General features: G+C 56.6%; 2 protein-coding genes across 2 annotated transcripts in view; one reads left to right on the top strand and one right to left on the bottom strand.

Moving 5' to 3' along the window:
• Window positions 1-3732, bottom strand: part of CCDC33 (coiled-coil domain containing 33) — a 43787-nt gene extending 40055 nt beyond the window's left edge. The window contains exons 1-3 of the mRNA XM_068410739.1: window positions 3423-3732; window positions 2578-3044; window positions 1241-1414 (exon numbers count right to left, since the gene is read on the bottom strand). Of these exons, the coding sequence (XP_068266840.1) occupies window positions 1241-1414; window positions 2578-3044; window positions 3423-3732 (951 nt within the window). The remainder of the gene's footprint in view (window positions 1-1240; window positions 1415-2577; window positions 3045-3422) is intronic.
• An 8746-nt stretch (window positions 3733-12478) lies between these two features.
• Window positions 12479-23646, top strand: STRA6 (signaling receptor and transporter of retinol STRA6). Its single transcript, XM_068410738.1, has 17 exons — window positions 12479-12603; window positions 14817-14895; window positions 15321-15406; window positions 15586-15725; window positions 15888-16054; window positions 16219-16344; window positions 17173-17240; window positions 17337-17413; window positions 18271-18332; window positions 18607-18787; window positions 19606-19681; window positions 19755-19888; window positions 21092-21209; window positions 21397-21498; window positions 22328-22491; window positions 22998-23135; window positions 23468-23646. The coding sequence occupies exons 1-17, from the start codon at window positions 12479-12481 to the stop codon at window positions 23644-23646; spliced, it is 2022 nt and encodes a 673-aa protein (XP_068266839.1).
• The last annotated feature ends 2193 nt before the right edge of the window (window positions 23647-25839 follow it).

Raw genomic sequence — 25839 nt, 5'->3', positions numbered from 1 at the left:
CTGGGGGTGTTTAGCCTGGAGAAGAGGAGGCTCAGAGGTGACCTTAGTGCAGTCTACAACTACCTGAAGGGAGGTTGTAGCAGAGTGGGAGTCGGCCTCTTCTCCCGGGCAACTAGCGATAGGACAAGAGGACACAGCCTCATGCTTCGCCAGGGGAGGTTCAGGTTGGACATTAGGAAGCATTTCTTCTCAGCAAGGGTCATTAGCCATTGGAAGGGACTGCCCAGGGAGGTGGTGGAGTCACCATCTCTGGAGGGGTTTAAGAAAAGCCTGGACATGGCACTTAGTGCCATGGTCTAGTTGCCATGGTGGTGTCAGGGCAATGGTTGGACTCGATGATCCCAGAGGGCTCTTCCAACCTGGTTGATTCTGTGATTCTGGGTGCAAGCCACCACCCGTGGAGTCCCTTGTCACCTCCCCACCACAGCAGCCCGTAGCTGGAGGGGGGCTGAGTAAAGGGCTGTCAGCCCCATCCCTGAGCCAGCAGCGTTTGCTGGTGGCCCAGAGGCTGCAGAAGACCTCTCCATCAAGCCCACCATCCCCAGCTCTCCCACCAGCCCAGCTGGAGGACACGGGGGAACTCCCTGGGAGGAGAAGAGAGCCCAGGGAGGGTTCACGAGATCAAGCCCGTCTCCGGTGCCGTAATCCAGCTTTCTCAAGCAATGTTTTCACAGGTGTACAAGACACCTCTGGGAGCAACGTAGACAACATCTTCATCAACAGAAGTGTTATTCTTGTAGCGAGATGCAGGAAGCGGAGCCCCTGGGGTAAGGGTTGTCTGTCTTTTTTTTTTTTCCTTTATTTAGACAGCTTTTAACAGAACTAAGGGAAGAAAAATGCACCCTCTCTGTCTGCTTTAGCCCTGCCCTGTGGTCGCTCAAAGTCTAGATTCGAGCTGCAAGATGAAATACTGAAGATATGTCAGCCCCAGCTGCCCGCAGTCGGCATTGTAAGAGCTTCTAGGTGACACCATCCAGCGCCTGGGGCCGGCCAGCCTGCAGGGCTGCCTTTTGGTCCTAAAAATGTAAAGTTTGGTGCCCCATTCCCCCATCCCCAGGGCCAAGCTGGGGACACGATGGCCTGGGAGCAGGAGGAGAGCTGGGACCCGAGCTGAGCTGGGGACAGGACTGAGGTGGCCATGTCCCCTCTCACCCCTCCAAAGCCCTAATGGGAAGCTGGTATAAATAATAATATTTCATTATTTATGTAGGATGGTGTCTTCTCCATGGGCTGCACTCACCTGCCCCGGCGAGGAGGCCAGATCCGCGCTGTAGCCTGGTGAGGAGAGGTGGAAGCTGCTGCGGCTCAGCAGTCGCCTTGGGGCGGGCACTGAGGAAGAGGAGGAGGAGGAAGGATGCTCATCTGCCGAGTCACCCGCGAGCTCCGGGGAGGAGCTGAGCACAGCCTGAAGCCTCTGTGGGGTAAGAGAAGGGGTTTGAAGGCCCAGCTTTGGACACCAGCATCCTTTTCCCACTACCCCCATATCCCAGGGAGACCCCTCTGCACCCCTGCTCCGTCCTCCAACACTTGGGCTCAGGACCTCACCCTTCAATAGCAGAATTTTTTGCAAGAAATTAAAAAAAACACTAAAAAAACACCATAACTATCCCAAAAACTTTTATTTTATACTTAGAGAGCTGCCCCCCCATCATATATCCCTAAGGATTGCTCCTCCACAACCCCAACTACCTCAGAGGGAGGAAAAAAATAAAAGAACAAGCCTATTCTCATGGAAAAAAATAGCTTTAATAATAATAATAATTAATAATAATTAATAATAATTAATATAATATTAATAATAATTAATAATAAGCTTTTTAGCAGCCTTGCCCTCCCTCCACCCTTCATAGGAAGCATCTGCCCAGCTCCCAGCTGCCTCTGATGGGGGCTGGCTGCTCCCAGCCCTTAAAAGAGCAGGGGCAGAGGAGGGCAGGGTGCTGCTGGGTGCCTGCCCCGTCTCTGGGGTCTCTGCTAGAGGGGCTGCCCTGTGCCAGCCAAGGAAGGTGAGGGGGGGATTTGGGGGGGTTGAGCAGAAGGGTTGGAGGCTCTGGTCTTGCTGGGTGTGGTTTGGGCCAGGCTGTAGGTTTTTCTTGGTGTGTGGGTGCTTAGCACCCTGGGGTGGGCTGAGCTAGGTGAATACCCCATGAAGGGTCTGTCCTTGCAGCTCTGGGTGTAGTTTGGACTTCAGGATTCTCTTTACTAGGTTTGTTTGGGTGGTTGCAGTCTTACTAAGACCCTGTCTGTGTCTTGAGTTTGTCCTGGACAAAGAGGGTCCCTAATTTTGGTGGCAGGTAGGGGACAGGCACTAGGCTTCTACCCAATAACGTGGGGAAACTGAGGCAGGGGAAACTGAGGCAGGGGAAACTGAGGCAGGACTGTACTGTTTAGCAAATACCCTCTGTGAAAGCCCCAGAGACCTCTCCCTTTTTGCCTTTACCCCAGCTGGTGCCCATGTGGGGTCATTTAGCTACCCCAGGGCCAAATCCTGCCCTAAGCAGACTGCTCTTGTTTTGTTGGAGCACAGGATCTCTCTGACCCCCCAATACCTTGTGTCCCCCCCAGTCTGGGGTCCCGTACCTCAGGGGAGTGGGTCTGGCCCTCGGTGGGCAGGGAGTGGTAGGCAGACTCGGGTGTGTGGAACGAGCGCCTGGGGACAGGGATGCCCAGGGATGGGGATGCAGATGTTGGGGCTGTGCCTGCTGCTTGCTGGTCCTCCTCCTGGGTGCTGGGGAAGAGGGGTGGGGGTGAAGGCAGCGTGGTGGGTGGCCGGTGCTCGTGCAGGGAGGCGGTGAAGGCCAGGCGGCCGCAGTGCATGGCCGGCTGCTCACTGCCCACCCGCAGCAGAGCCATCACGGAGCTGTAGCGGTACCAGTCCTCATCCCGCCCGGCTGAGAGCTTCATCCGGGGCTGGTTGGGGCGGGGGTAGATGGCGAAGAAGGCTTCCCCCACCAGCCTGCTCCTCCTCATCCTCTCCTCCCTCCCGGGGAAGCGCAGGGCTTCAATGTGGAGCCGCACGTCGTGGTTCTTGTCGTTCTTGCAGAACCCTGCCGTGGAGGGGGTGGGGAAGCCTTGCTTAGGAGGGGTGGTGGTCCCAGGAGCATCTCCTGGGCTCAGCCATCAGCAGCCCTGCTTAGCTCCGCTCTGGGAGCGCTAGCAAATGCGTTATCCAGCCTGGATGCATCTAGATCCCAGGTGGGGGGGTTTGAACCGTCGGTGGTGTTGGCCCCATCTCCAGGCTGGACCTGCCCTCCACCCCACTAAGCTCAGATGACTTTGACTCCAGCTCAGGGGCTTGCTGCAGGGGCAAAGGTATGAGCATGGCGTGTGGGTCTGCAAGCCTGAGACAGGCTGTGCTTGCTGCAGAGCCATGCTGCTGGGTCACCTCTGCAATCAGGCCATCCCCTTGGCATCCAACCTCTTACCTCTGGGCAGGGTGAAGGTGAATTTCCTCCTCTGGAAGGAGGAGGTCTGGCCGAGGTTGCTCTGCTCGACGGTGTCGGTGCTGCCGGTGCTGCTCTGGGTGACCTCCCCGCTGTTGATGCGGAGCCGGACGCCGGTGCCAGAGCCCTGCAGCAGCGGGTTCTCCACGGTGAGCCGCAGGGTGTAGCAGCCCTGCTGGTTAAACTGGGCACCGAGCAGCTCAAACTCAAAATCCAGTGTTTTCTCCTCAGCCTTCAGCCGGGAGTGCTGCAGGGTCAGGGGGACGCGAGGCTCCCCTGCTTTGCCTGCCATGGGGACAGAGGTGGAGTCTGGAGGTGAAGCCTCCTCGATGGCAGGGACCTTGCAGATCTCTGCCCTGGAGCCAGCCCTCCTGGCAGCCTGAGGCAGGTTTCTGAGCTGAACCAGCTCTGCTGTCACTGTCCCCTTCTCTTCTTCAGCGGGGAAAGTGCCTGGGGGTGCCTATGGGTCCCTGTTGGCTTCACATCTCTGCAGGCAGCTTTCAAAGGCAGCAAAAAAGCAGAAGAAATCCCCGTGCCTGGAAAAGCATCCTTGGGTGCTGTGGGGAGATGCCGGGAGCTTTCTTGCCCCCGTGCAACAGCAGGGCCAGGGACTTTGAACTCCAGTTTGTTTGTTGGGAAACCAGGTAACTAGATGCAAAGTGGTGGCTGCCTTCCAGCACCCAGCCCGGGATATCCAGGGTGATGGTGAGCGATGCAACACAGCCGTGTCTGTGCACACAGGGGGGGTGTGCACCCCTGCAGTGGGGAGCTCGTGGCTCCTTGAGCCCCCTTTGCTTTGGGAGATTCACCAGAAAGGGGTTTGCTGGTTGTTGCAGACCCTCCAGGAGATGCTGGCATCGAGGACAGTGCAAGCCATGCCACTGCTGACCATGGGACAATCCTGCTCCTCCTGCACCCAGGGGCTGTTTGCTGGATCCTCTGCTGATGGGATGAGACAGCCAAGCCTGCAGCTGCTCTTTGTTTTGTCTCTAAGGCAAGCTTTCAGCTGGGTTTGCTTATGAAAGTGGTTCCCCATGGGGTTGGGCAAGGCAGGGGAACAGGATGAGCCTGGGGGAAGGGTTGGGGATGCTCTGAGAGGCATAGGTGGGCTGCAGAAGGCAGCTTGGGGCTGGTGGGGTGCCTGCATGCGGGTCAGGAGCCTTTCAGGGGTGATGTCCTGAGCCAAAGCTGGCTACAAAGGGGTTTTGGTCCAGGTCTGCCCTCAGCATTACATGGGTTGCTCTTTCCTGCATGCAGGAGCATGCATTTCAGGCTGGTGCAACTGGAGCTGAGCTCCCTGCCTGCTAACCCTGCCCCTGATCCAGCTGAGCAGCCGGACATTAATCCCACCATGGATATTTTGGGACTGGCCTCAAGGGGTTTGGTGGTCTGGGGTGGGCAGGGAGGTGGAATGGCACTGTCTGATCCTCGCCAGGAGCCCCATGTCATAGCTCATTCCCCTTTGCTGCTGACAATAGCACATTCCCACAGCTTTTGGGATATTCCCAGTGAAACGTGAGCCAGAGCCGGGCTAGCAGATGGCCCTCCTCTAAGACAGCTCTGTGCTCTGTATAAAAAGCCACATTCCAGTCTTTTCACGCTGGTGCAAGCTTGAAACAACAAGGTTCTTCTCGGGGGGAGTGGGCTGGGGGGATAAAACAGCATCTGAGACCCTGGGGCACTGTACCAAAATCACTGCTTCCAAGAATCCCTTTGGAAGGGTGCGTGGGCCATGGATGGACTCACTAAAAAGAAATCCTGGTCTTTCACAGCTCCTTGCTGCATTCAGGGAGGACGGTTAGACCTCCTAGTCCTTCCTTGGTTTCTGGTTGGGAAAGAAAAATAGAGGCTGGAGTCTTGCCTTGAGGTGCTGAACTCTACTGATGTATTTAACCTCCTGCTGTGGTGAGGATGGTGCAGAGGTCAGGGTGAGGACAGGAGTAATTCGGAGGGTTTTGGGCCCTGAGTTGGGTTGAAAGCAGAAGAGTGCTCTGTGTGATGCTAAGCTCGAGCTGGTGAAATCGTGGAGGGAGGGATTGTTCCCCTGCCTGTCAAACCTGTTGTGAAGAGTGTTGATGTCTCCAGGGTGCTCCGATATGCTGACGGCTGGCTTGCTTGAGAGGGCTGAGAGCATAAATGCTTTTAATGCTGTTGGAGGAACTGTTGGTTCTCTCCCCTGATGGATGGAGACCTCCTGGTGCTCCCAAAGCAGAGCTGCCTTGGACCTACAAGGTTTCTCCCAGCCTAGGGATGGCTTGAATTGAGGGTGTGATGCTGCTCCAAGCTGCTTCACCTACAAAATTGTGGCCATCTGGGTTGCCTGTCCCCTATGGAGATGTCACCGTTGTGCTTATCTGTGCAGCTGGGACTCCCTCCAGCCCCTGCCTTGCACCCCCATGTCATGGTGGGGACCCTGTGCCATGGAGCTGGGCTCTGCTTCCCTGGGCCACAGCAGCAGGAGGAATCCTAGTGATCTAATTAGCATCTGTGTGAAGGATCTCGCCCTGGTCTTCAGCTCCTAAATGCAGCTGAAAGTTTCCTCTGCCTCAATTAAAACCCTGCCAGGCTCTAATGGGGGGAAATGGGAGCCATTTCTGCCTGCATACCCTTAACTAGCCTGCTTAATTTCCTTCCCACCCTCCTGCAAACACATTACAGAGCTGCTGCTAATGACAGCATCATCAAAGACTAATTGTCCCGTGACCTAATCTAAGGCACAGCTCATTCATGCAGCATTTTCCCAGCTGTAGCAGAGGAGCATGTGCAGTGGGTCTGGAGGTGCCACCTCCATTGCATTAATGTGACACCAAGCATAGACAAACCTGGGGCTGAGACCCTCCCTTGCCCCCCAAAAAGCTAAATACCAGTTTCCACAGCTCTACTGGAGATGAGGCTGATTCATAGGACACAGGGAGGTCTGTTTATTTTGGCAGCCTGTGTTTGTTTTATTTTCCTGTAAAATGAAAGGTGGCCTTTGATGGCTGGAGCCCTGCCCATGTAATGAGCTCAAGGTTTGGGTCCAGAAAGCTGTGTAATAGCGATGAGAGCTGGGTGATTCAGCCAAAAGTGGGTTCCTGCTGTCCTTAGCTCTATTCTTCCATGTAAAAGTCCTTTCCATAAGGGAAAGGGTCCCCATGGCTGCAGTGATTTGCTTGTGGCTGCTGGGTTGCACCTTGGATCTCCATCCTCCAGTGCTACAAGATAAAACAGGCTCAGGGCATCAATGCATGCAAGGAGAGGACACTTCTCCAGGAGCAGAAAAAGTATTTGGGAAGAGACCTTATAGCATGGAGCAGAGGCCAAGGATGCACGTAGCCAGGGACTGGCAAAGACCTTCCAGGGCTGGTGTGCATGTGTGTAACAATCACTTTGCTAAGATCAGGATGGAAATCGATGAATATTTTTGTCTAGAGGGGGGAAAAAAAACCCCCTGTGACTCTGAATTTCAGCCCTTTCCTGGTCCCTCACCTCCACCCAGGAACAAACAGCAGCATTTCTCATTTAAAAACAGTCCCAGGGAGGGGGGGAAATAAACCCTGCAGGTCATTTTGTTCGAGGTTGCCACAATGTTTTGGCTAAAAATTAAGCTAAATCTTCAACCTTGATTAATTTTCCTGTGCTTTGCTTGCTGTCACGTGTGGACTATGTGTGTATTTGTCTGGATTATATTTTTTTTGTAAACTGCTGTCTCCTGGACTGTGTGTAACTGATGGGAAGGAGGTGGTGGCCAAGGAGCCTGTTCCTCCCAGTTGCCTGCCCCAGCTGGGGCTGGTTCCTCCTGCCCTCACCCCTGGGGCAAAGCATCCCCCAGTTTGCACCCCAAGACGTTTCACATCCTTTTCCCACTGCTGTGGGACCGTCACTCTGCACCCACAGCACTTGCTGTGCGAGCCCTGGGCAGGATCTGGCCATCTCCGAGGAGCTGCAAGGAGGATGCTCTGGTCTTGTGACCAGCCCAGAGCAGCTTCTCCCAGACCAGGGACACTTGTCCCCAAGCTTGCACCAAACCAAAGCTTCCTTTCCATGTTTCCCCCCCCCTCCAAGTTGCACTGGGCAGGGGCAAAACCCAAATAAATCTGCAAGATTTGGGCAAAGGATTGGGCTCAACTGATTTACACCAGTAAGGAGTTAGCCCTTTGGTTTACTCCAGGAGGAAGCAGAGATGTTTGCATCCCGTGGGGGGGGACATAGCAGCATCTTGGTCCCCAGGCTTCCCCCTAAATCTCAGCACAGGGAGGCGGAGGGAGCAGCTCAAACCCAGCTGAGCTGGGGAAGAAGGGGGCTGGGTCGAACTGCCTCCTTTCCCGCAAAGCTCTGCCTAATCAAAGGGAGAGCGGCCCACGGGGTTGGTTGTTTTTAATTTTCTAAACCCCAGGGTGGCCCCCAGCCAAGGCCTCCTCGAGATGGAGGGGATAAAGTTCCCCGAGCCACCGCGAGCCTCCGCTCGCTCGCCGGTGCTCTGAACTTTGCCTTGGAGCTTGCATGGCCGCATCCGTGCCGGGCTCCCGTGAGCGGATGCTTTAGACCCCGCTTAGCAAGGCCACGCTTCTCTGAGACCCCCCCATCGAGCCAAGCCTCTGGGTCCCTTGCAAGGAGGTCGCTGGTTGCAAGAAGGTAACTTTTTTTTTAATCTTTCCTCTTTTTTTTCCCCCTCTTTGTTGTAATTTCTTGCAAGCTTGTCTTCGTGGGGGAAGCCGGGCTTAATGAACCCATGGAGTTAATTGCTCCAGGTTGTAAATGCGAGCTTCAATATGTAGCCTGTTTGCTTACGGTGGGGCAAACCCTGCTCTGGGGGTGCAGCAGCCCCCCAAAATCCCAGCAGAGGTCAATCCCAGGGGGTTATCTCCCCAGAGACGCTCAGTCCCCACAGCATCGCAGGAGCTGGGCTCTGGGGTGCTCTGCCCTGACCCCCCCACGTACGACTTTGTCAGCAGGTTTTGGTGCCATCCTGCAAGCTCCTGCCTTTTTCCCTTCCCCTGGCTTTGAGGGGGGGCTTTGTGCGCAGCAGGTGCCGCTGCCTTTGCTTTGAAAGGAGGGAGCAGGGGGGTCAGGAGCCTAAAAATAACCTTAAACAGCCTCCTGGCCTTAAATGTTTGAGGTGCCTTTGCTTTTAAAATGCAAAAGGGGCTTCTTTCGGCTTGCTGATGTGTTTATGATCTCTGGGGTGGATTTATTATCTGCAGGCTCCAGCTCTGCAGAGGAGAAAAGTGTTTGTGAAGAGCTGGAGAGGCTCCTGGGCTCTGCTTGGGGTGGTGGAGGTTGGGGTGCGGGAGGGATTTGGGGGTTGGGGGCGTGTTGGTGTGGATTAGAACTGGCCTCGCCGGGTCTGAGCTGGGAGGAAAATGCTGTCGGAGTGGGGAGGCTGGAAGGGATGAAAAACTTCCTCTGGCCCTTTCCCTGCCTTGGGCAGGGGCTTTCCCAAGGAGATGGGGAGACACGTCGGCTCACCAGTGCAATGAGTTTGGCGTCCTCAGCCCCCTGGGGCTGAGCCTGTGCCCGGGGAAGGGTGGACAGTGATTTCTTGGAGGTCCCTTGGTTCGGGGTGTGCGTGGGCTCCTCGGCACGTCCGTCAGGGCAGGCTGGGGGAGTTGTGGGCAGGATGGGATCTTCACCTTGGAAAAAGCTCTGCTTTTCCAGAAAGATGGTTAGTGCTTTCAAGTAGCTCTGGGCAAGGGCTGGCCTGGGCATCTTTGGTGCTTGGAGGGCTCCAGCGTTACCAGTGGAGGGAAAGGATGGGACTGACTGGTCTCACCTCATTTTGGGGCTAGAACACCGAGTTTGGTGGACTTTGGGGCTGAAGTTGGCTGCCTTGGCTTGTGCTGGCATGAGACTGGGCTTCGCCTCTCCAACCATCAACCGAAGCTGCTGAGAATGAGCAGCTCACGAGCTGGGTCACCAGCTCCTCTCTTTGCTGATGTCCTCCGAAGCCACCCCCGTGCCACCTGGCTTTGACAGGACCAGCCCAGCAGCCACCAGCGTGGCTCCCGAATGGCAATTGAATTAGAGATCTCGCTTAAACAAATCTTTTTCCCCCTGGCTGGCCCAAGGGCTCCCTGAACAATCGTGAAATGAGATCTTTATCATTTTTATTAAAAGCTGTACACAAGGCATCACCATTAGGCTGGATGGGAGGAGGGAACGGGGGGGTAATTCCCTTATGGCTCCTCTCTTCTTCCCCTCCCAGTTTAATTCATAGTGGTGGGATGCAAAAGCTCCCCAGAGAGTGATGGATAGTGGGAAATGAAGAATATGAAGGAGGTTTATTGAAGCCATCAATCTCGGGCCAGGCTGCTGCGATCAAAGGCCCAGCCTGTTTCGGCAGAGGTTACGCGGAGGAGCAAAGAGATCAGGTTTTGGGGAAACGCGGGGCACGGAGGGGCTGCGAAGCCAGCCAGCTCCTGGCTCGGCCCCGGCGAGAGGAGCCAGCGCCCGCGGAGCAGGGTGGAGAGCGGTGGCCTTGCCCTGGCCAGGGATGCTGCTCCTGCTGAGGCTTTGGCACACCGGCCTCTCCTCCTCCAGGACACCGGGCTTTGTAGCCTGGGTGGGAATAGGGGGGTTAACTCTTCCCTGTGAGGCCGAAGACCCTCATCACGTGCTGAAATGCCCTCCATGTGCCAGCAAAGTCTCTGCTCCAGCACAGAGCAAGGGCTAGAGGAGACCCATCGGGGTCCAGGCTTGGATATCCCCATGTCACACCATCACTCATCTGGCCTTGTGCCGCCATGGCTTGCCTGGTGGTGTCCAGCAGATGGGTTGGAGGCTCTGAAGCACCTCCTGATTTCTCCAGACACCCAGTTTTTCTGGATAATGACCAAGATGTTGCCACCCTGCTTGGTGGACCACAAGACGGGTCCTTCCCCTGGAATGGGAGAGCATCCATCTCATGAAGATAAGTGAGCTGGGCTGGAGGATTTGAAGATACCTGGTGCCAGGACACACTGTTGACCCACCTTGGTCCCATACCCAGCCAGAGATGGCCAGTAAAGCCCCAGGGTCCAGGTATAGGTGATACTCTGAGCAAGGATGTGCTGGAAGGGGAGCTGACACACCACCCGGGGAGCTTGTCAGCTTGGTCGCGTGATGTTGCTGTCCCAGCGTGGGATTCAGGCTGCGGCTTGCCCGGTGGGGCTCCCTGACAGCTCTACGTGCCTCTTGCTGAGCATTTCTCTCCTTTCCTTCCTGCTTTCCTGCGACCGCCGTGTCCCCTAGCAGCTGAAAGTCAGGGCACCGGCAAGGTAGCATCTGCTGGCTCGTTCGGAGGTGGGTCGTATGGGGTAATGGTGGTGGGGAGGTGGATCTTGCTTTCTGCTGACTGGGGAGGTGAGAGGGGCATGGGCAATCCCATGGTGGCTTTTGGAGCTGGTCCTTCACATGAATGCTGCCTGGCAGGGGAAATGGCATCCCCAGAAGGATGCTGCCCGATGCCAGGGCTGGCATGGCTCACTTGACCTGCCCAAACCCTGGCCCCCCACTTCCAAAGGCAGGTGCCACAGCCCTGCCAACCTTCAGTGACCCCACGGGAGGGGAAAGGGGCTTCCAGACGTGCGTGTGCACTGCCATGAACTTTACAGGCTCCTTCTACCTTTTTACGGAGTGCTACATTCCTGGGAGGTGAGGTCAGAGCTGCTTCCCCGTGCAGGCGAAACCAAGGGATGGCTGGAGAGTGGATGCCTTGAGGCTGGGACATGCGCTGGGTGGGCTGAGGATGGGATCTTGGGTCCACCAGCCCCAGGCTGGTGGGGTCCATCCTTCCTCTGCTGGAGCCTGTGCTGGTGGGGAGCAGGATGGTGGTGGTACCCTGATGTGGACAAGATGCTGGGAGGTGGGGGGGGTACCTGCTTTCTAGCCAAGCTTTGGTCCTCTGGGAAGGGAGGTGAAGGTCCCAGGTCTCATGTCCTGATCTAGAGGGGTTCAGGTCCTTGGAGGGGATCCAAAACCTGACTGGGGACGTGACATCCGGCAGAGCATCAGGCCACGGGGCAGCGTGGCCATGGTGATGAGGGCCAGTTGTCTGTCCAGAGACAGGGCTGCCTGTGGGGCCACAGCCCTGATGTGGGGAATCCCTTTGAAGCTGGCGTGCTATATCCATCACTGTCCCTGGCCAACACCAGCTGTACAAACAGCAGCCCAGAGCAAAGCTGCCGGCTCAGTCATCCGTCACCTACCCATCTCCTCGGAGCAGCCCTGGGGCGTTTGGTGACATCCCTGAGCTCTGTGGGATGAGGTGTCCCCAGGTCCTGGACTGGTTCCTGGGGTTTGGAAGCTGTGCTGAGCATCGCTGCCCGGCGTTTGGGGACGCCTTTGGGCCCTGCCTTTGCGATAGTGATGGTAGATGACGCACGTTGCACCTTGTGAGATGTAGCTCTGGGACATCAGCGGAGGGCGTGGGGCTGTCTGGGCCAAAGTCATCAAAAAATAACGGGGAGAAGGAGAAATGAGAGATTGTTGGGTCTGGCACCGTGACAAATCCTTCTTCCTTTTGATTGCTGAGGTTTCCTCGTGGTGCTGGGGGAGGCTGGATGCTGTGTGGGGCAGCTGGTGGCACAGAGGGACGTTGGGAACACAGATCACGGGCTCCCCAGCCACGGCGAGCTCTCATCCCCGCTTTGCCAGCCAGCCCATGCCGCCAAGCCCAAAACTTGACCCTTGTGCTGGTTTTTCAAGTCATTGGCGTAAAAGCTGTTAAACAACCCAAACAAAGGCTCCGAGTCTATCAGCGTCCCGCGGTGGGCAGGGAGCGGCCGGGGGACGATTAGGTGTGCCCTGAGAACTCGGGTTGTGTGTGTGTGAGGGGGGCGTTCATCCCTTCTCCCTCCCTCAGAGTCCAGATAAAAGCTGGAGCCTTGGAGGCACAGCTGGGTTTGGAAAGCTCCCGGTCAACCCCAGTGATCTGAGGAGATAAAGTCAAGGCTCAGCACCTCCATCCCTGCATTTCCCAGAGCCCAGGAGGACCCACCTTGGGAAAGCTCGGTTGCCTTCTGCCTCCAGCTGCCTCTCACCATCTCTCTCCAGCCCGTGGACGGAGGAAGGAGACGGCCATGGCAGCCAACGGCTCCGGTGGGATGCACGATGCTCTGCTGGACAACGGCTTTGCCGGCACCGACGACCTCGTTTCCGACTGGTACATCTATGAGACCATGGAGCCGGCCGTGCCGCAGGAGGAGTAAGTGTCCAGCCTCACTGGTGGGTGCCACGTGTCCCCCCCTGTCCCTGCTGGGGTCACCCTGGGCAGCTGCCAGCCTTTTGCCTGGCTGCTCTATCCCCTTTCTGTAGAGCAACATCCCCTGAGCAGCAGAGCCAGGATTTATTCCCAGGTGAGCGGGAGATGGTGAAAAAGTCTTGTTTTGGCCCCCCCAAAATGCTTTGTTTCTTTGGGTGCTTCTGGCAAGAGCTGGTGTAACTCCTGCAGCAGGCTTCTCTGCTACACCCCCTTTTACTTACCCTTCCCCAAAATGGGAAATTAAATTCATGGTGTTAAACTGCTGCCCTGACCCCTCTGAAGCCCCTAGAGCCTTTGCTGGCATCAAGAGGGCTCCTCTGGCTCTGTGCTTCTGGGTTTGAGGAGATCCTCGTGACACAGCCTTGCAAATCTGTCCCCTGCCTTGGTCCCACCCTGGCTCTTCATGCTCCCCCAACTGAGTGCCTTCAACAAGGGCAAGAGACCTGCTATAGGGAGGAGAGACTGAGGCACAGAGTGACATGGCAGTTTATCCAAGGTGTCTCACAAGGCTTGAAACTGGGCGTCCCAAGGCCCAACCATCAGCATCTATTGTCCCTCTGTTGACTTAGTCCTCTGTGGGTGGGTTTTACGCCGCTTAATTGACCGATACCTAATCCTGAGGGCAAGCAGGAGGAGATCCCAGCGGTGACCAGCCCCAAGGGTTCCTCCTTGTCTTTAATCTTCTGCATTGTGAAACAGCCTTTGAAATCTCCTTGCCCAGCCCTGGTTTCCCCAGATAAACCCCCACCTACATGACCCAAACCTCTGCTAGAAACCTTCTGGGGTATTTTCTGGGTGTCCCCCTTAGCAGCAAGCCATGGTGGTGAAGGCATCAGGGGGTTTGCTTGTCTGACAGCTCCTGCATGCTCTGGATTTATATGCTGAAGCCCAGTTGATACCAGAAAGGATTTTGGTATCCCTGTGCTCTCACTCTTGCGGGTGGGTGCCCTGGTTCTCCAGAGTCTAGGTATTTTGGGACAGCAGGAACTTTCTGGTCTATCCAAGACCGGTTGTCAGCAGAGGAAAAAAGGCAGATATTGGAGTTTTGCTAATGACAGCTGGTCCTGTAAAGCCTTTTCTGGCAGGTTGGTGACAGCCATGGACATAAGACACCTGAGAACTCCTAATTTCACTGTTAGACCTTGCTCACAGGGCTCTGCTCTGCGGCTGGTCTCTCATCTCTGCCCACCCCACCATTGCTACATGGTTTGGGGGGGGCACAGGGGCTCAGGGGGTTCCGCCCCTTGTGAGTTATGGGGCTTAGGGGGTTCCCCCTCTGCTAATTACAGGGCTCAGGGGGTTCGACTCCCCAGCACAGGGATTTGCTGCCTGGTGTTGGGCGAAGGTGGGTGGGCACGATCATGCCTGGCCTTGGGGAGAGAATCACAGAATCGCAGAATCAACCAGGTTGGAAGAGCCCTCTGGGATCATCGAGTCCAACCGTTGCCCTGACACCACCCTGTCAACTAGACCGTGGCACTAAGTGCCATGTCCAGTCTTTTCTTAAACACCTCCAGAGATGGTGACTCCACCACCAACGGAGGAGGAGGAGGGTTGCGGCAAGGCAGAGATTAAGGGATGTAATGGAGGCCAGAGAGTGAATAAATAAAGCTAAGCCTGGCACGCCTGCTTGGCTGGGACCCTGTCCCGCACGCCCCTACCCTGGACAGCCATCGCCTCTGCCGTGGCCCCAGCTCTGGGGCTAGTCCCTCTCCCATGGGAAAGGCATCGAACCACCCTGCAAAGGATCTTCAGCCTCCCAGTTGGCATTTAATAAGTGCAGCGCCTCAGGCAGCAAGAACTGCTGCTTTGCAGGCTGCAGCCCTTGGAAAGGCAGAGCCAGGACGGACAGGGCTGTAAAAGGGGGGGCTTCGTCCTTCGCTGCTGGTCTGCTCAGCCTTGGCAGCCGTGTACGTGCAGGGAGGTCACGCAGCCCCTGCGGGGATCGTCTCAGGGCCGCTCCTGGGTGTTATCTCTCTCACTTGATCATAAAGTCATCTCGTGAGGGTGATTTCATCCCTGGCTGTCCATGGTTGTGGTTTGCCTCTTAGCATCAGAGCGAAGCCTCCGCTGTCGCCGTGACCGTGGGTGTTACCCCAGCTCTTTGCTTTGCCCTCTTGGGACTAAATTTGGGGTTTTTTTCCCCTTCTTTCCAGCACGTTTCCCAGTGCAATCCCAGAGTGTGACCCCACCATTTCTCCCAGACTGTATCACATCTGCATGGCACCCGTCTCGGTAAGTACCTGCCAAGTCCCACGGGGTGGGTTGTCTGCCCCGACATCCTATTTGATGTCCTCCCAGTTTGGGTCATGCCCATCTACTCCCACATGGCAGGTCTGGGCTCTTCAGCGTGAGCTGGAGTGAGGTTTGAGCCTGGGATGCTCCAACAAGGCACTTGCACAGCTCCAGACTTTGTTTCGTGCCTGTAGGCAATGAAAGGCTTTGATTTATTTTTGGTTTTCCCCAGTATGGTCCCTCTGAGATGTTCAGAGCCCATAACTCATCAGAGCAGGTTGAGAAGTGCCTGTTCCTACTCCAGCCATGGCTGGATTTAGGGTGTTGGATGGAGACGGTGTCTCTGTGGAGGCTCCCATCACATAGCAGCATGTCTGAGCCCCCCACCCACGTATTTATTGCTCCCTCAATTGGGTTTCTGGCAGCTGGCCGTGCTCGTGGGCTTGTCCTTGCTGGTGAAACGCAGGCGTCTCCACCGGAGCTGCTGGAATGGTGTCCCAGGACTGCTCAGGTACCCTGACCCTGAACCCCGGTCCCCAGGGTCCCTGTCACCTTGCAGCCAAGAGGGTGGAGGGGTGCTGAGGTGCAACCTGCCTGGCTGGCATGGGAAAAACCAGCTCTGGGGTGGAGAGCGGTGGGGACAGAGTGCCCAGGATCTGGTGGCAGGCTCATCCCTTCCTTGGCTTGCAGCCCAGCCAACTTCCTGGAGGAGGAAGGCAACCGAGGGCTGGTGGCTGCGGTGTTCGGCATCCTGTTCTCCTCCCTGTGCGTGATGATCTTGGACAGGGACCCTCTGCCCTTCATCACCCACTCCTCCCACAGCACCCGGGGTAAGGCGAGCACCCTCCTCGCCCATGGGCACCACGCTCCTCCCCACCCAGGAGGCTTTGGGTGGCACCCTGAGCAGCCTGTTCACTCTGGTCCATACTGAGCACGCTGCCTGCTCTCGCCCGTTTTGCTCTTCCCTCCTCTCTTCCCACCGTCCCATCTAGAGTACTGGAAGATCTTGGCTTTGCTCTACTACCCTGCCTTCTACTACCCCCTGATCGCCTGTGCCACCGTCCGGCACAGGCTCAGCTACCTCATGGGCTGCCTGCTCTCCTGGTGCCATTGCGTGGTCCACATCTGGCAGAAGGTGGATTGTCCCCAGTCGTCGAAGGTACATGTCCTACCACCCAGGGAAGGAGCAGGGAGGCTGGTGTGGCCCAGAGCTGGAGTTGGCTTTCTCATCTCTTCCTTGAAGTGGCATTAAGGTGTCACCTGCCCAGGAGGAGACCCCCAGGCTGTGGTGGTCTGGCATGTGACATCTCTGCTTCTCCCCAGATCTACAGGTACTACTCCACGCTCTCTTACGTCCCCATCATCCTCTGCCTTGTGCTCCTGAGCCTTTGGTATCCAGTCCTACTCATCAGGAGCTTCTCTGGGCAGGAGGAGACCTTGGACAAGGAGGTAATGAAGATCCATGGGGCAACTGGGGGGGTGTTAGCGTGGGTGAACCCCTTGATGGACGTGCATGGTTTTGGGAGTGGTGAGGGCTGGTTCGTGACTCTCCTGCCCCGCAGCCTGTCTGACTGGGAGAACTGGGGTGCTCCCAGGGCACGTGTTCCCCACTTTGCTCTGGCACCAGGAGCTGTCTCTCCTCCGTCCCTCTGACAGCACGGCTTGTGGCTCTGTTTATCTTGCTGGATTTGGAGAGGGAGTGAAAAAAATCCATCTTTGGAGTAAACTCCTTAGTACAAGAGGCTTAAGGCATCAATGCTTCCCATTCAGGCCGGGACTGGGGTCGCCTTGTTTTCTCAGCAGACAGGATAATCCCTGGCCCTTTGGGAAATGCCCGGCTTTGTTGGGAAGAGAGGAGGAAAAACCTACTTCAAAAAAAAAAAGCCGTCAACCCAAGCGTGGACTGAAGTGACCTTCAGGCTCTTGCTGGGAGTTGGCTGATGGGAATGAGGGTTTCTGCTACTGATGCGCCTGGTTTGGGGCTGCTTTGTTGATGGGAACAAGGCAGATGTATTTCTACCCTTGTGGTGCCAGAAGATTTGCCGCCAGCATCACTCCGACACGTTCGTTATCCAAATGAGGGCTGGGATAACGAATCCTGTGCTGAGGGTGCTATGGGGCATCATGCTAGCGATGGGTGGAAGCAGAGCAGGGAGATGGCTGCTGGGTGGGATGCAGATGCTCTGGCCCCCTAAAAGGCAGTCACCTCTCCTTGCCCCGAATGCCTGAGCATGTCCCTGTCCTCAAATCAGGCAACTTACTGCTGTTTTCCTTAAGGTTACAGGGAGAGGTTATTACAAGAAGTACCTAAAGGCTGTCCTGTCCAAACGCCCTCGGAAGGGGAGGTAAGGAGGGCACCTGCCCATGGCAGCCTGCAAGGGGGGCACAGGGGGTCCCTGCTCCTGAGGGACAGGGGTTTCACCCTCTCCTTCCTCCTCCAGCCCCACAAAGATAGAAGAGAGCCTCTTATCAAGGGTCCGGACATATTTATGCTCCTACATCTACGCTCCCGAGGAAGGTAGGCTGCGGGCAGGCGCGGGCTGAGCTCTTGGCTGCAGCAGCAGCTCGGCAAACAGGCTGCCTCCCGCTCCCCGGCGAGAGCAAATGCCTTTCTTGGCTCCTGCCCCAAAGCATCTGTGCTGCGGCAGCTGCCGCACGCGCGGCGCCTCGGCTTCGCACAAACTGTTGCGGTTTGGGATGGGGAGATGGATCCCCCCCCATCATGGGGACACTGCGGGGGCTGAGGCAGCGAGGTTCAGGCGTGGGTTGTGCTAATATTGCAGCCTTATGTTTGATAAGGGAATAAAATCTGTGACGAGTGGATAAAATCCCTAACAGCCCAGGAATGGGAAATCACTCCTCACCTCTTCTGCCCAGGCAAGAAGCAGGGGCTGTCCCAGGACGCGGCTCCCCAAGGGACACGGCTCCCCAGGCACCTGGCTACTGGCACTCGGTGCTGTGGATGCACGAGGTTTCATGGGCTTGAGGGAAAGGAAGATAAGAGGAGGGAAACCCATCCAGCTATACATCCTCGCAGGATTGCCCTGGGGCGGAAATCCCAGTTCATATTTGAGCGCCCTGTTCCAGTGCTCCCCACTGGGCGTTTACCTTGACTGATGGGTTGGGTGGACCTGCAGCCTCCTCTTCTCTTCCCCCATGATCACAGAATCACAGAATCAGCCAGGTTGGAAGAGCCCTCTGGGATCATTGAGTCCAACCATTGCCCTGACACCACCATGTCAACTAGACCATGGCACTAAGTGCCATGTCCAGTCTTTTCTTAAACCCCTCCAGAGGTGGTGACTCCACCACCACCTCAGGGTGATCCTGCAACCTGACTCCTCTCCAACACACCCCTCTGATTGTGCCTTCCAGGTTTCCAGATCCCGCTGAAGCTCGTCCTCTCCATAACCACAACTGTGATCGCTGTCTACCAGGTGATGCTGATGGTTAAATATCAAGCAGAGCCCTCTCCCTGCCTCCTTGGCCATGTCCTCTCGTAGCAGAGGAGCCCAGACTCATTACTGCATCATAATTTGGGCTATGGGGATGGTATTAGCGTGCCTCAAGGTATTACCATCCCTCGGCTGAGCTGCAGCAACCGGCCGTGTGCTTCCAGGGCTCAGCCAGCCTTAAGTCTTTAAGCTAAGGCGACGGCTCAGCCGTGGGATGCCGTGACCCGGGGCTCACGTGGCACCCGCTCCCTCGCAGGTCGCCCTGCTGCTCCTGGTAGCCGTCGTCCCCACCCTCCAGATCGTGCGGGTGGGGATGACGAAGGACATCGTGATGCTGTTGGTCCAGTTTGGTTTGGTGCCCTCGGAGAACCCGGCTGTCCCGGGTGACATGGAGAAGGAGCTCAACACCGTCAAGTACTACCTGTGGTCGCTGGAAGGTGGGTTCCCAGACAGGTCTTGAATCCATAGGTGATTTTTAGAGGATTTCAGAACTTGTCAGAGAGCTTTCTAACCCAGAGGATGGTCCAGGAGACCGGTGGGTGATGGGGCAGCTTCCAGGGGGACTTAAAAACCAGCTGCCACAGCCATGAGGACATGAAAGGTGGCCGTGGGAGCCTGGTGCCGCGCTGAGACGGCAAGGCCTGGAGAGCCGGCAGAGGGCTTTGATATGTGCTGGAATCAAGCAGATGGCCCCCGACCCCCCTGGAGAATCGAAAGCTCTGGATGAGGGGGTGCAGGGATGGCAGGGGTGCCCCCCTCCCTCCCACAGCACTACCTTGGGGTACCACGAGCCAAAGGGGGCCCTTTTTATGGCTTTTCCAGAGTCACCAAGCTCCTCTCACCCTCTTTGTTTTCCTGACAGTTCCATCCCTTCTTCCCCTCTCTTGCTTTCCCCCACAGCATCCCCTTTTCTGAGGGCATCTTCTCAGGCTCTCTCCATCACGTTGCCTGCTTATCACGGCTCGCTTAATGATTTTTCCAGCGCTAAGCTAACCTAACTGCTTGTACTTCCCCTGGTTGCTTGGCTTTCCCCTTCCCTTTCCACTGTCTCACCAGCTCATGCCCACCTGGGAGATGGAGAAGGGTCTCCCTGTATCACAAAGGAAGGGAAACTGAGGCACAGTGCCCCACTGGAGGGGGGTACACCCATAACTGAGCCCCCACAATGCTCCTGAGATATATTTTACAATAAAATCCCGTTGCTGAGGCTGGCTGCAGCCCTGACCCGCCCGTCTTTCTCCCCCCACCTCCTCAGTCTGCTTCATCTGCTCGACGGCGCTCTGCTGCCTGCTGACCTGTGCCATGCTGCTGAGGACCCTGGTGATGCACAGGTATGGTGTCCTCCTCCCTCCTCTGGCCTTGACCTTGCCACCGAGCTGGGATGCAGCTGGTCTCTCTTCCCAGGAACAACCTGAAGGCTCTCTACCAAGGGGCCGTGCTGGATGTTTTCTACAAAGCCCATATCCTCCGCCCATCCCGACGAGCCATTGTCTGTTGGATGAGCTTTGCCAGCTTCCAGACTGCTTTTGCCTGCCTGGGTAAGGGGATCTGGGGGACAGGAGGGGGTGGATTGGTGGTGAACCCCCCCCTTGCACAGCCTACCTTGGGTTTAAGCATCTTTGCCCCTTTTTCTTGCCCCGTTTTGCAAAGAGATGGTTGTGAGGCTTTTGTTCCTCTGTCCCCCAACGCAATCTGTCCTTCTGCGGGGAGGGCCAGGCCGAACACCAACTGGTAGGGAAGAAAAAAGGGGAGGGGGGGAGAAATGAGGAGTCGTTTTGGCTCAAGCCCAAATGTGTTGATTTGAGAAGCTGTCGCAGCATCTCGTGCAAAGGACTGTCTGTCTCCTCCAGTCCCGGCCTTCACATCCTGGGTGCTCCTCGCTGCGCTTCTTCCCCAGCACAGCCTGAGTCTCCCTGCATGGGAGGGCTGGTCACCCCATGGATGGGTGGAGGATGTCAAAGAGGGTAGAAATCCTTACCCCACCATGGTCTGGAGACAATTTAAGGCCTCTCTGCCCCATGGGAGGTGACTCTGGGCAGCGTCTGTGGTGGTGCATGCGCAAGACCCAACCGCATCGGCACCCTGAGGGTCTGGGGTGGTGATGGAAGGATGCGGGGGACCACCAGGTCTATTTGTGACCACCCCTCGGGAAAGGGGACCTATTTTGCAGGCAGATTACAGAGATCAATGTGGAGGGAGGAGCTGGGGAGCACCCCAGGAGCTCCTTGCACCCCTTTGTCAGTGAGAAGCAGCTCTCCTTTCGCCACCCACTACTCGGTGCACCCCTGGCAGAGCCGGCTGCATCTCACCATGCTGCCATGAATCTACCTCCTGCTTGAAAATCTTGGTTTTCAAGTCATTAAAGCAAAGCAGCGGAGGTGAAGCACAAGCTCGTGCACAAGGAACCGCAGCTGCTGCCGATCTTGGTGTGATTTATGATTAGAAATCAGGGCTCAGGCTGATCGTTATGATGAGGCGTCATAGTTACAGCCCCGAGTGATGGCTCTTCTCGGCGGGGATAATGCGGGGTGCGATAAGAAAGGCTGAACTTGTAATTAACTCCTGCACGGAGCGTTGTGTTTGGAGTGGGGGAGGCGGGTAAGGATCTTGCAGGGGTTTTACGGGATTAAAATGAAAGACATGCTCAGCAACAAGCACAGGTTTGGGGAGTAAGAGCAAGAACAAAAACCGCTTCTCCATCCTCCCCTGCCATGGCTTCCCTCCCTGTATCTCCATCCCAGGTCTCCTCATCCAGCAAGTGATTTTCTTCATCTGCTCGGCAGCGTTTACCTTCCTCCTTGTCATCCCGCTCCAGTCCGGCACGACCCCGTACCTCTTCAAAGTCATTCAGAATATGTGGTGAGCGCTCCCTTGGGGAGGGATGGAAGGCCCAAGTGGGTGTCATAGCGTGTTTAGGGGTGCTCTATCCAAGGGGAGGCTCTATCTCGGGCTCTTTCAGCTTTGGTGGAGGTTTCTGCTGCCTGGGGTGGTGTCTTGTGCTTGGGGACCCTCCCAGTGTCCAACCTGCTTCTTCCCTCCCACCCAGGCCCTTCTGGTTGACCCTGGTTGTTGCAGTCATCGTGCAAAATTTGGCGGCTCACTACCAATTCCTGGAGCAGCATCCCCTCCAGAAGGAGCTCACCAACAGGTAGGGGGACATGGGGGGGTCTTTGGAGCAGAGCTGACCCTCTTGAGGTCCAGGACCCCGGGGACTGTGAGTTTACATATGCCCCTGATGTCATGGCTTCCTCTGCCTCATGAGCTCAAGGAGGAAAGCCTGGGGGGGTTGAGGGTTTTAAGTGGCTCTGTGCTCCCAGAGAGGTTTCTTTAGATGCTTCAGAGGGCCATGGTCCATTTACAGCCTTGATATTGGTGGGGTGAAGCTAGTGAGGTCTGTGCCTTGCTCCGCCACCCCCATTTGCAAGCCTCAGAGGAAGCCCAGATCCCTCAGGATCGGCTGGAGTGGTTCAGATGCTGCTAGGGGATGCAGTCCCTTGCTTACGCGTGGTGTCACTGCCTAAGCTGCCTCCTTAGGCTGAAGGCCAGGGTGGCAGATGGAGCTACGTGTCCTGCTCTGTGCAGTCAGGGCACTTCCAGCACCTCCAGCTTTGCAGGGAGGCTGCTGTAGGCTCTCCTGGCCTCCATGGCAGCCAGTCTTCCACGTGTCCTTCATCCCAACCCCCCAGACTCATGCCATCGCTGGTATTTAAGCTTTCAAGGAGAAACGGAAACCCTGTGCACGCTGGAGGCCAAGCTCTGAAGTCCTCACAGCACACCAGGCTGTCTCCTCTCCAAGAGCCTGGAAGGGTGTTTGCTTCTCTCCATGGGATGGAGACACCTCAAACAGTGACTGTGTCTGCTGAGGAGGGAGGGAAGGGTGGGAGGCTTGTTTTGGCAGGAGGTTTCTCTGGCAGGGAAAGGCTGTGCTTCCCATCCCGTGGCGTTTGTGTTCCTTACTCTTCCTTCTCCACCCACAGGCGAGCTCTCTACATAGTCACCTACCTGCTCTTCCCCATCAACGTCCTGGTGGGCGTCGTGGCCGGGGTGTGGAGGATGGTCATTTCTGCCCTTTACAATGCCATCCACTTCTGCCAGCTGGACATCAGCCTGCTGAACCGTGGTGTGGAGACCTTTGACCCAGGTAGGGTACTGGGGGAGTCCTTCTGCAGGGCCTCTGCGGGCATGGGGGACCTTCTCCCACCATGGAGCTCCCAGGGGACATGGCAGGGGCTCCTACATTGCCTGGAGCTGCTGGGAGTGAGGATGGCTTCAAACCACTTGCGTTCAGAAATGGGCAGGTGGGACAACTGGAGTAAGTGGTTCCTCCTGATGCCCACTTGGTCCTGCTTTGCCACCCATCCCCAAGGGTGGCTGATGCCCTTCTGGGGGGGTTCCCTGGGTTTCACCAGTGGCCAGACCCTATGAGTTGGACCCTCATCTCTCCTGTGCTAAAGGCAGGAGGGAAGAGAGCTCAGCCCTTCCTCTGCTTTTCCTGCTCAGCACCGGCTCTGGAGGCAGAGCTGCTCTGGCAGGGTGGAGAATGGAGCCTGGCAAACCACCCTCCCCTTGGCTCCAGGGTGGGAGGGAGGTGGGACCATGAAGTCTGGCCCCACCACACGTGTTTACTGTGGGCTGTGTTCCCCCCAGGCTACCACACTTACTGCCACTATCTGAAAATCGAGGTCAGCCAGTCTCACCCGGTGATGAAAGCTTTTTGCTTGCTGCTCCTCCAGCCAACCAAGCCGGCGGGGCCACCGGGGCTGCGGGCCAGCAACCTGGAAGAAGGTGAGACCTTCCCACTGTGGGGATGCATGGCCATCGCCGTGGGGTGGCATTGGGGTCTCCTCTGTGGGTCTACTGCTTCTCTAGGGATGCTGTTGGTGCCTTTTGGGGTAAAGGGACCATTGAGGGTTGTGAGTCTGCTGCACCCTCCGCTTTTATGCCACCTCTGTTTGATGTGTGACCATCTCCATCCCAAGAGCTGCTCCTGTTCCTCTGCCCATGCAAGGGCAGGATGGAGCTCATCTGTTTTCACCCCAGGGTGCAGAGGGCATCTGGGCAGCCCCAGCGAGGGGGAGCTGGGGCTGAAATCATCCCCCGCTCCCATCTCCTTTCAGGCATCCAGCTGCTGCAGCCCAAGAAGATGCCACCGAGCAGAGCCAGGTTCAAGCAGAGCCGAGCCCGGTGGTGGCTGGCCTACACGCTCCTCAACAACCCCTCGCTGACGGCTTGCCGGAAAACTGCCCTCTCCGACCCCACAGCCAACGGCACCCCGCTCATCTCCCGCAGGCCCTGACCTCCAGAGAAGCCCCCCACCTCTCTCTGCTTCCCGTGCACACTCCTGTCCCATCCCATCCCTGTCTCTTGTTGACTCTCCTCCTGCACTGGCAGGAGTTTTGGGCACCCCTTGCCCCTCTCCAGCCTCCGGGCCCCCTCCACTGGTGACAGAGGCTGGTTTTTAGCTCTAGGGCCATGCTGAGCCACTACCAAGGTCCAGAGGTGAAGACCCAGCCAAGGCAAACTGGTCACCTCCAAGCCTGACCTGGATGGAGAGGGGGTTGATGAGCCAAGCTAAACCTTTCAGCATCTCAGAAATGTCCTCTTAGGAGCCACTACTGCAATGAGCCCACCAGTTCTCAACGGTTGCCTTTCCAACACGTGGCGAGGCAGGCACAAGTCCCCAGCACCAGGACAGTAATGAAAGAAGAAGGTGTGTGTTTGTGTGTGTGGAGGGATCCTCAACCAGACTGAGCACAAGGAGCTACCTGCATCTCGGCGTGGTCTCCCCGCAGAGAAGGTCCCTGCTGCTAACCCCATCCCTAGCTTCTCCCTTTCGGGTCCGATCCCGGCTCTACTCGGGCACTGTACCTAACCCCAGGACTTTTTTTTCCCCCCCAGTTTTGTGGGCCGTGAGGTTGCAGAGCCATTTGTTTTCTGCTCCCCGTAACTCTCGTCCCTCCCCGGTGCCTCTTGCTGCCACCACCTGTGTTGTTTAAAGCCGGCGGTTCCGCAGGGCTGGTGACCCTCCAAGTGAGCTGATCTTGAATCCGCAGAAAGGAGTTTTACACCTTGCTTGAATGTGCCGAGTTGGGGAAGGATAATAAATCACATACCTCATTCCTACACTTGGGGTGCGCTTGGTCTCTTGGCCGTTCCTGAATGAGCCAGACCTGGCAAGAGCGATATGAGGACTATCGTAGCCGTCTCCCTGGGTTATGGTTGGGACTGACCTTGCTTCAACCATGTGGAGTGAAGGCTTGACAGTAGATGAAAGATGTTGAGGTGTTGGAGCAAGTCCAGAGGAGGGCGACCAAGCTGGTGAAGGGTCTGGAGGGTCTGACCTACGAGGAGCGGCTGAGGGAGCTGGGGTTGTTTAGCCTGGAGAAGAGGAGGCTCAGAGGTGACCTTATTGCAGTCTACAACTACCTGAAGGGAGGTTGTAGTGAAGTGGAAGTCGGCCTCTTCTCCCAGGCAACCAGCGACAGGACAAGAGGACACAGCCTCAAGCTTCGCCAGGGGAGGTTCAGGTTGGACATTAGGAAGCATTTCTTCTCAGCAAGGGTCATTAGCCATTGGAAGGGGCTGCCCAGGGAGGTGGTGGAATCACCATCTCTGGAGGGGTTTAAGAAAAGACTGGACATGGCACTTAGTGCCATGGTCTAGTTGACAGTGTGGCATCAGGGCAACAGTTGGACTCGATGATCCCAGAGGGCTCTTCCAACCTGGTTGATTCTGTGAACTCAAACACCTCAGCCTTGCTAAAGCAGGTTCCTTTGAGACGTTGCAGCCCACCCTGTGTGGAACAGGGCTGCTGTGCCACCTCCTCTGCTCTAGGGGATTGATGGGGTTGAGACCCTTGCCCCAAGGATCTCCTTGGAGGTGAGCAGACCTTCAAGGACCCCGTCCCCTCTTGCTGGGTCACTTGTGGTGTGCGGGAGGGGGGGATGGCTGCTGGCACTGTTGGTGTGGGTTGGGGGTGAGTGAGCCTGAGCTCTGCTTTTTGGGGTTTGCTTGGTGACAACCAGGAGCCTGACCCAATCCCTTTCCATCCCAGTGAAGGACAGGGTCCCTGCCTTCATCTGCTGCCTGCAGGCACTGCCTCAACAGCCACCCAATGCACTTGGGTGCTCAAAGCCTGGTCCTATCCACTGCCCTGACCAACACTGGTTTAATCCTATTTGATTACCATCTGGCACATAGTACAATGTCACCAAACTGCGTGACAGTGGTGGCACCAGAGGCAGATCTAGGTCATTTTTTTTAAGACAGCAGGAGACTAAGATGCAATTCCTGCTGTTTTCCCAGCTCCGGGCTTTGCGTGCTGGGGTTTGCATGTCTGAGCACAGGAGAGATGCAGTGCTGGTGGGTGCTGGATGTCCTGCACGTATCAGGTGAAGGGATGCCTTAAAGCAACGGCTCCACCTTTCCCTTGCAGCCCATCCCATCTGCAGTCCCTGAGGCGCTGGGATTTTGAAGGCAGCCTTGGTAA

The sequence above is a fragment of the Nyctibius grandis genome, chromosome 11 (assembly GCF_013368605.1).
Source record: "Nyctibius grandis isolate bNycGra1 chromosome 11, bNycGra1.pri, whole genome shotgun sequence".
NCBI classification, from domain to species: Eukaryota; Metazoa; Chordata; class Aves; order Nyctibiiformes; family Nyctibiidae; genus Nyctibius; species Nyctibius grandis.
The sequence above is the reverse complement of the archived record's forward strand: the minus strand, read 5'-3'. Positions and strand labels throughout refer to the sequence as shown.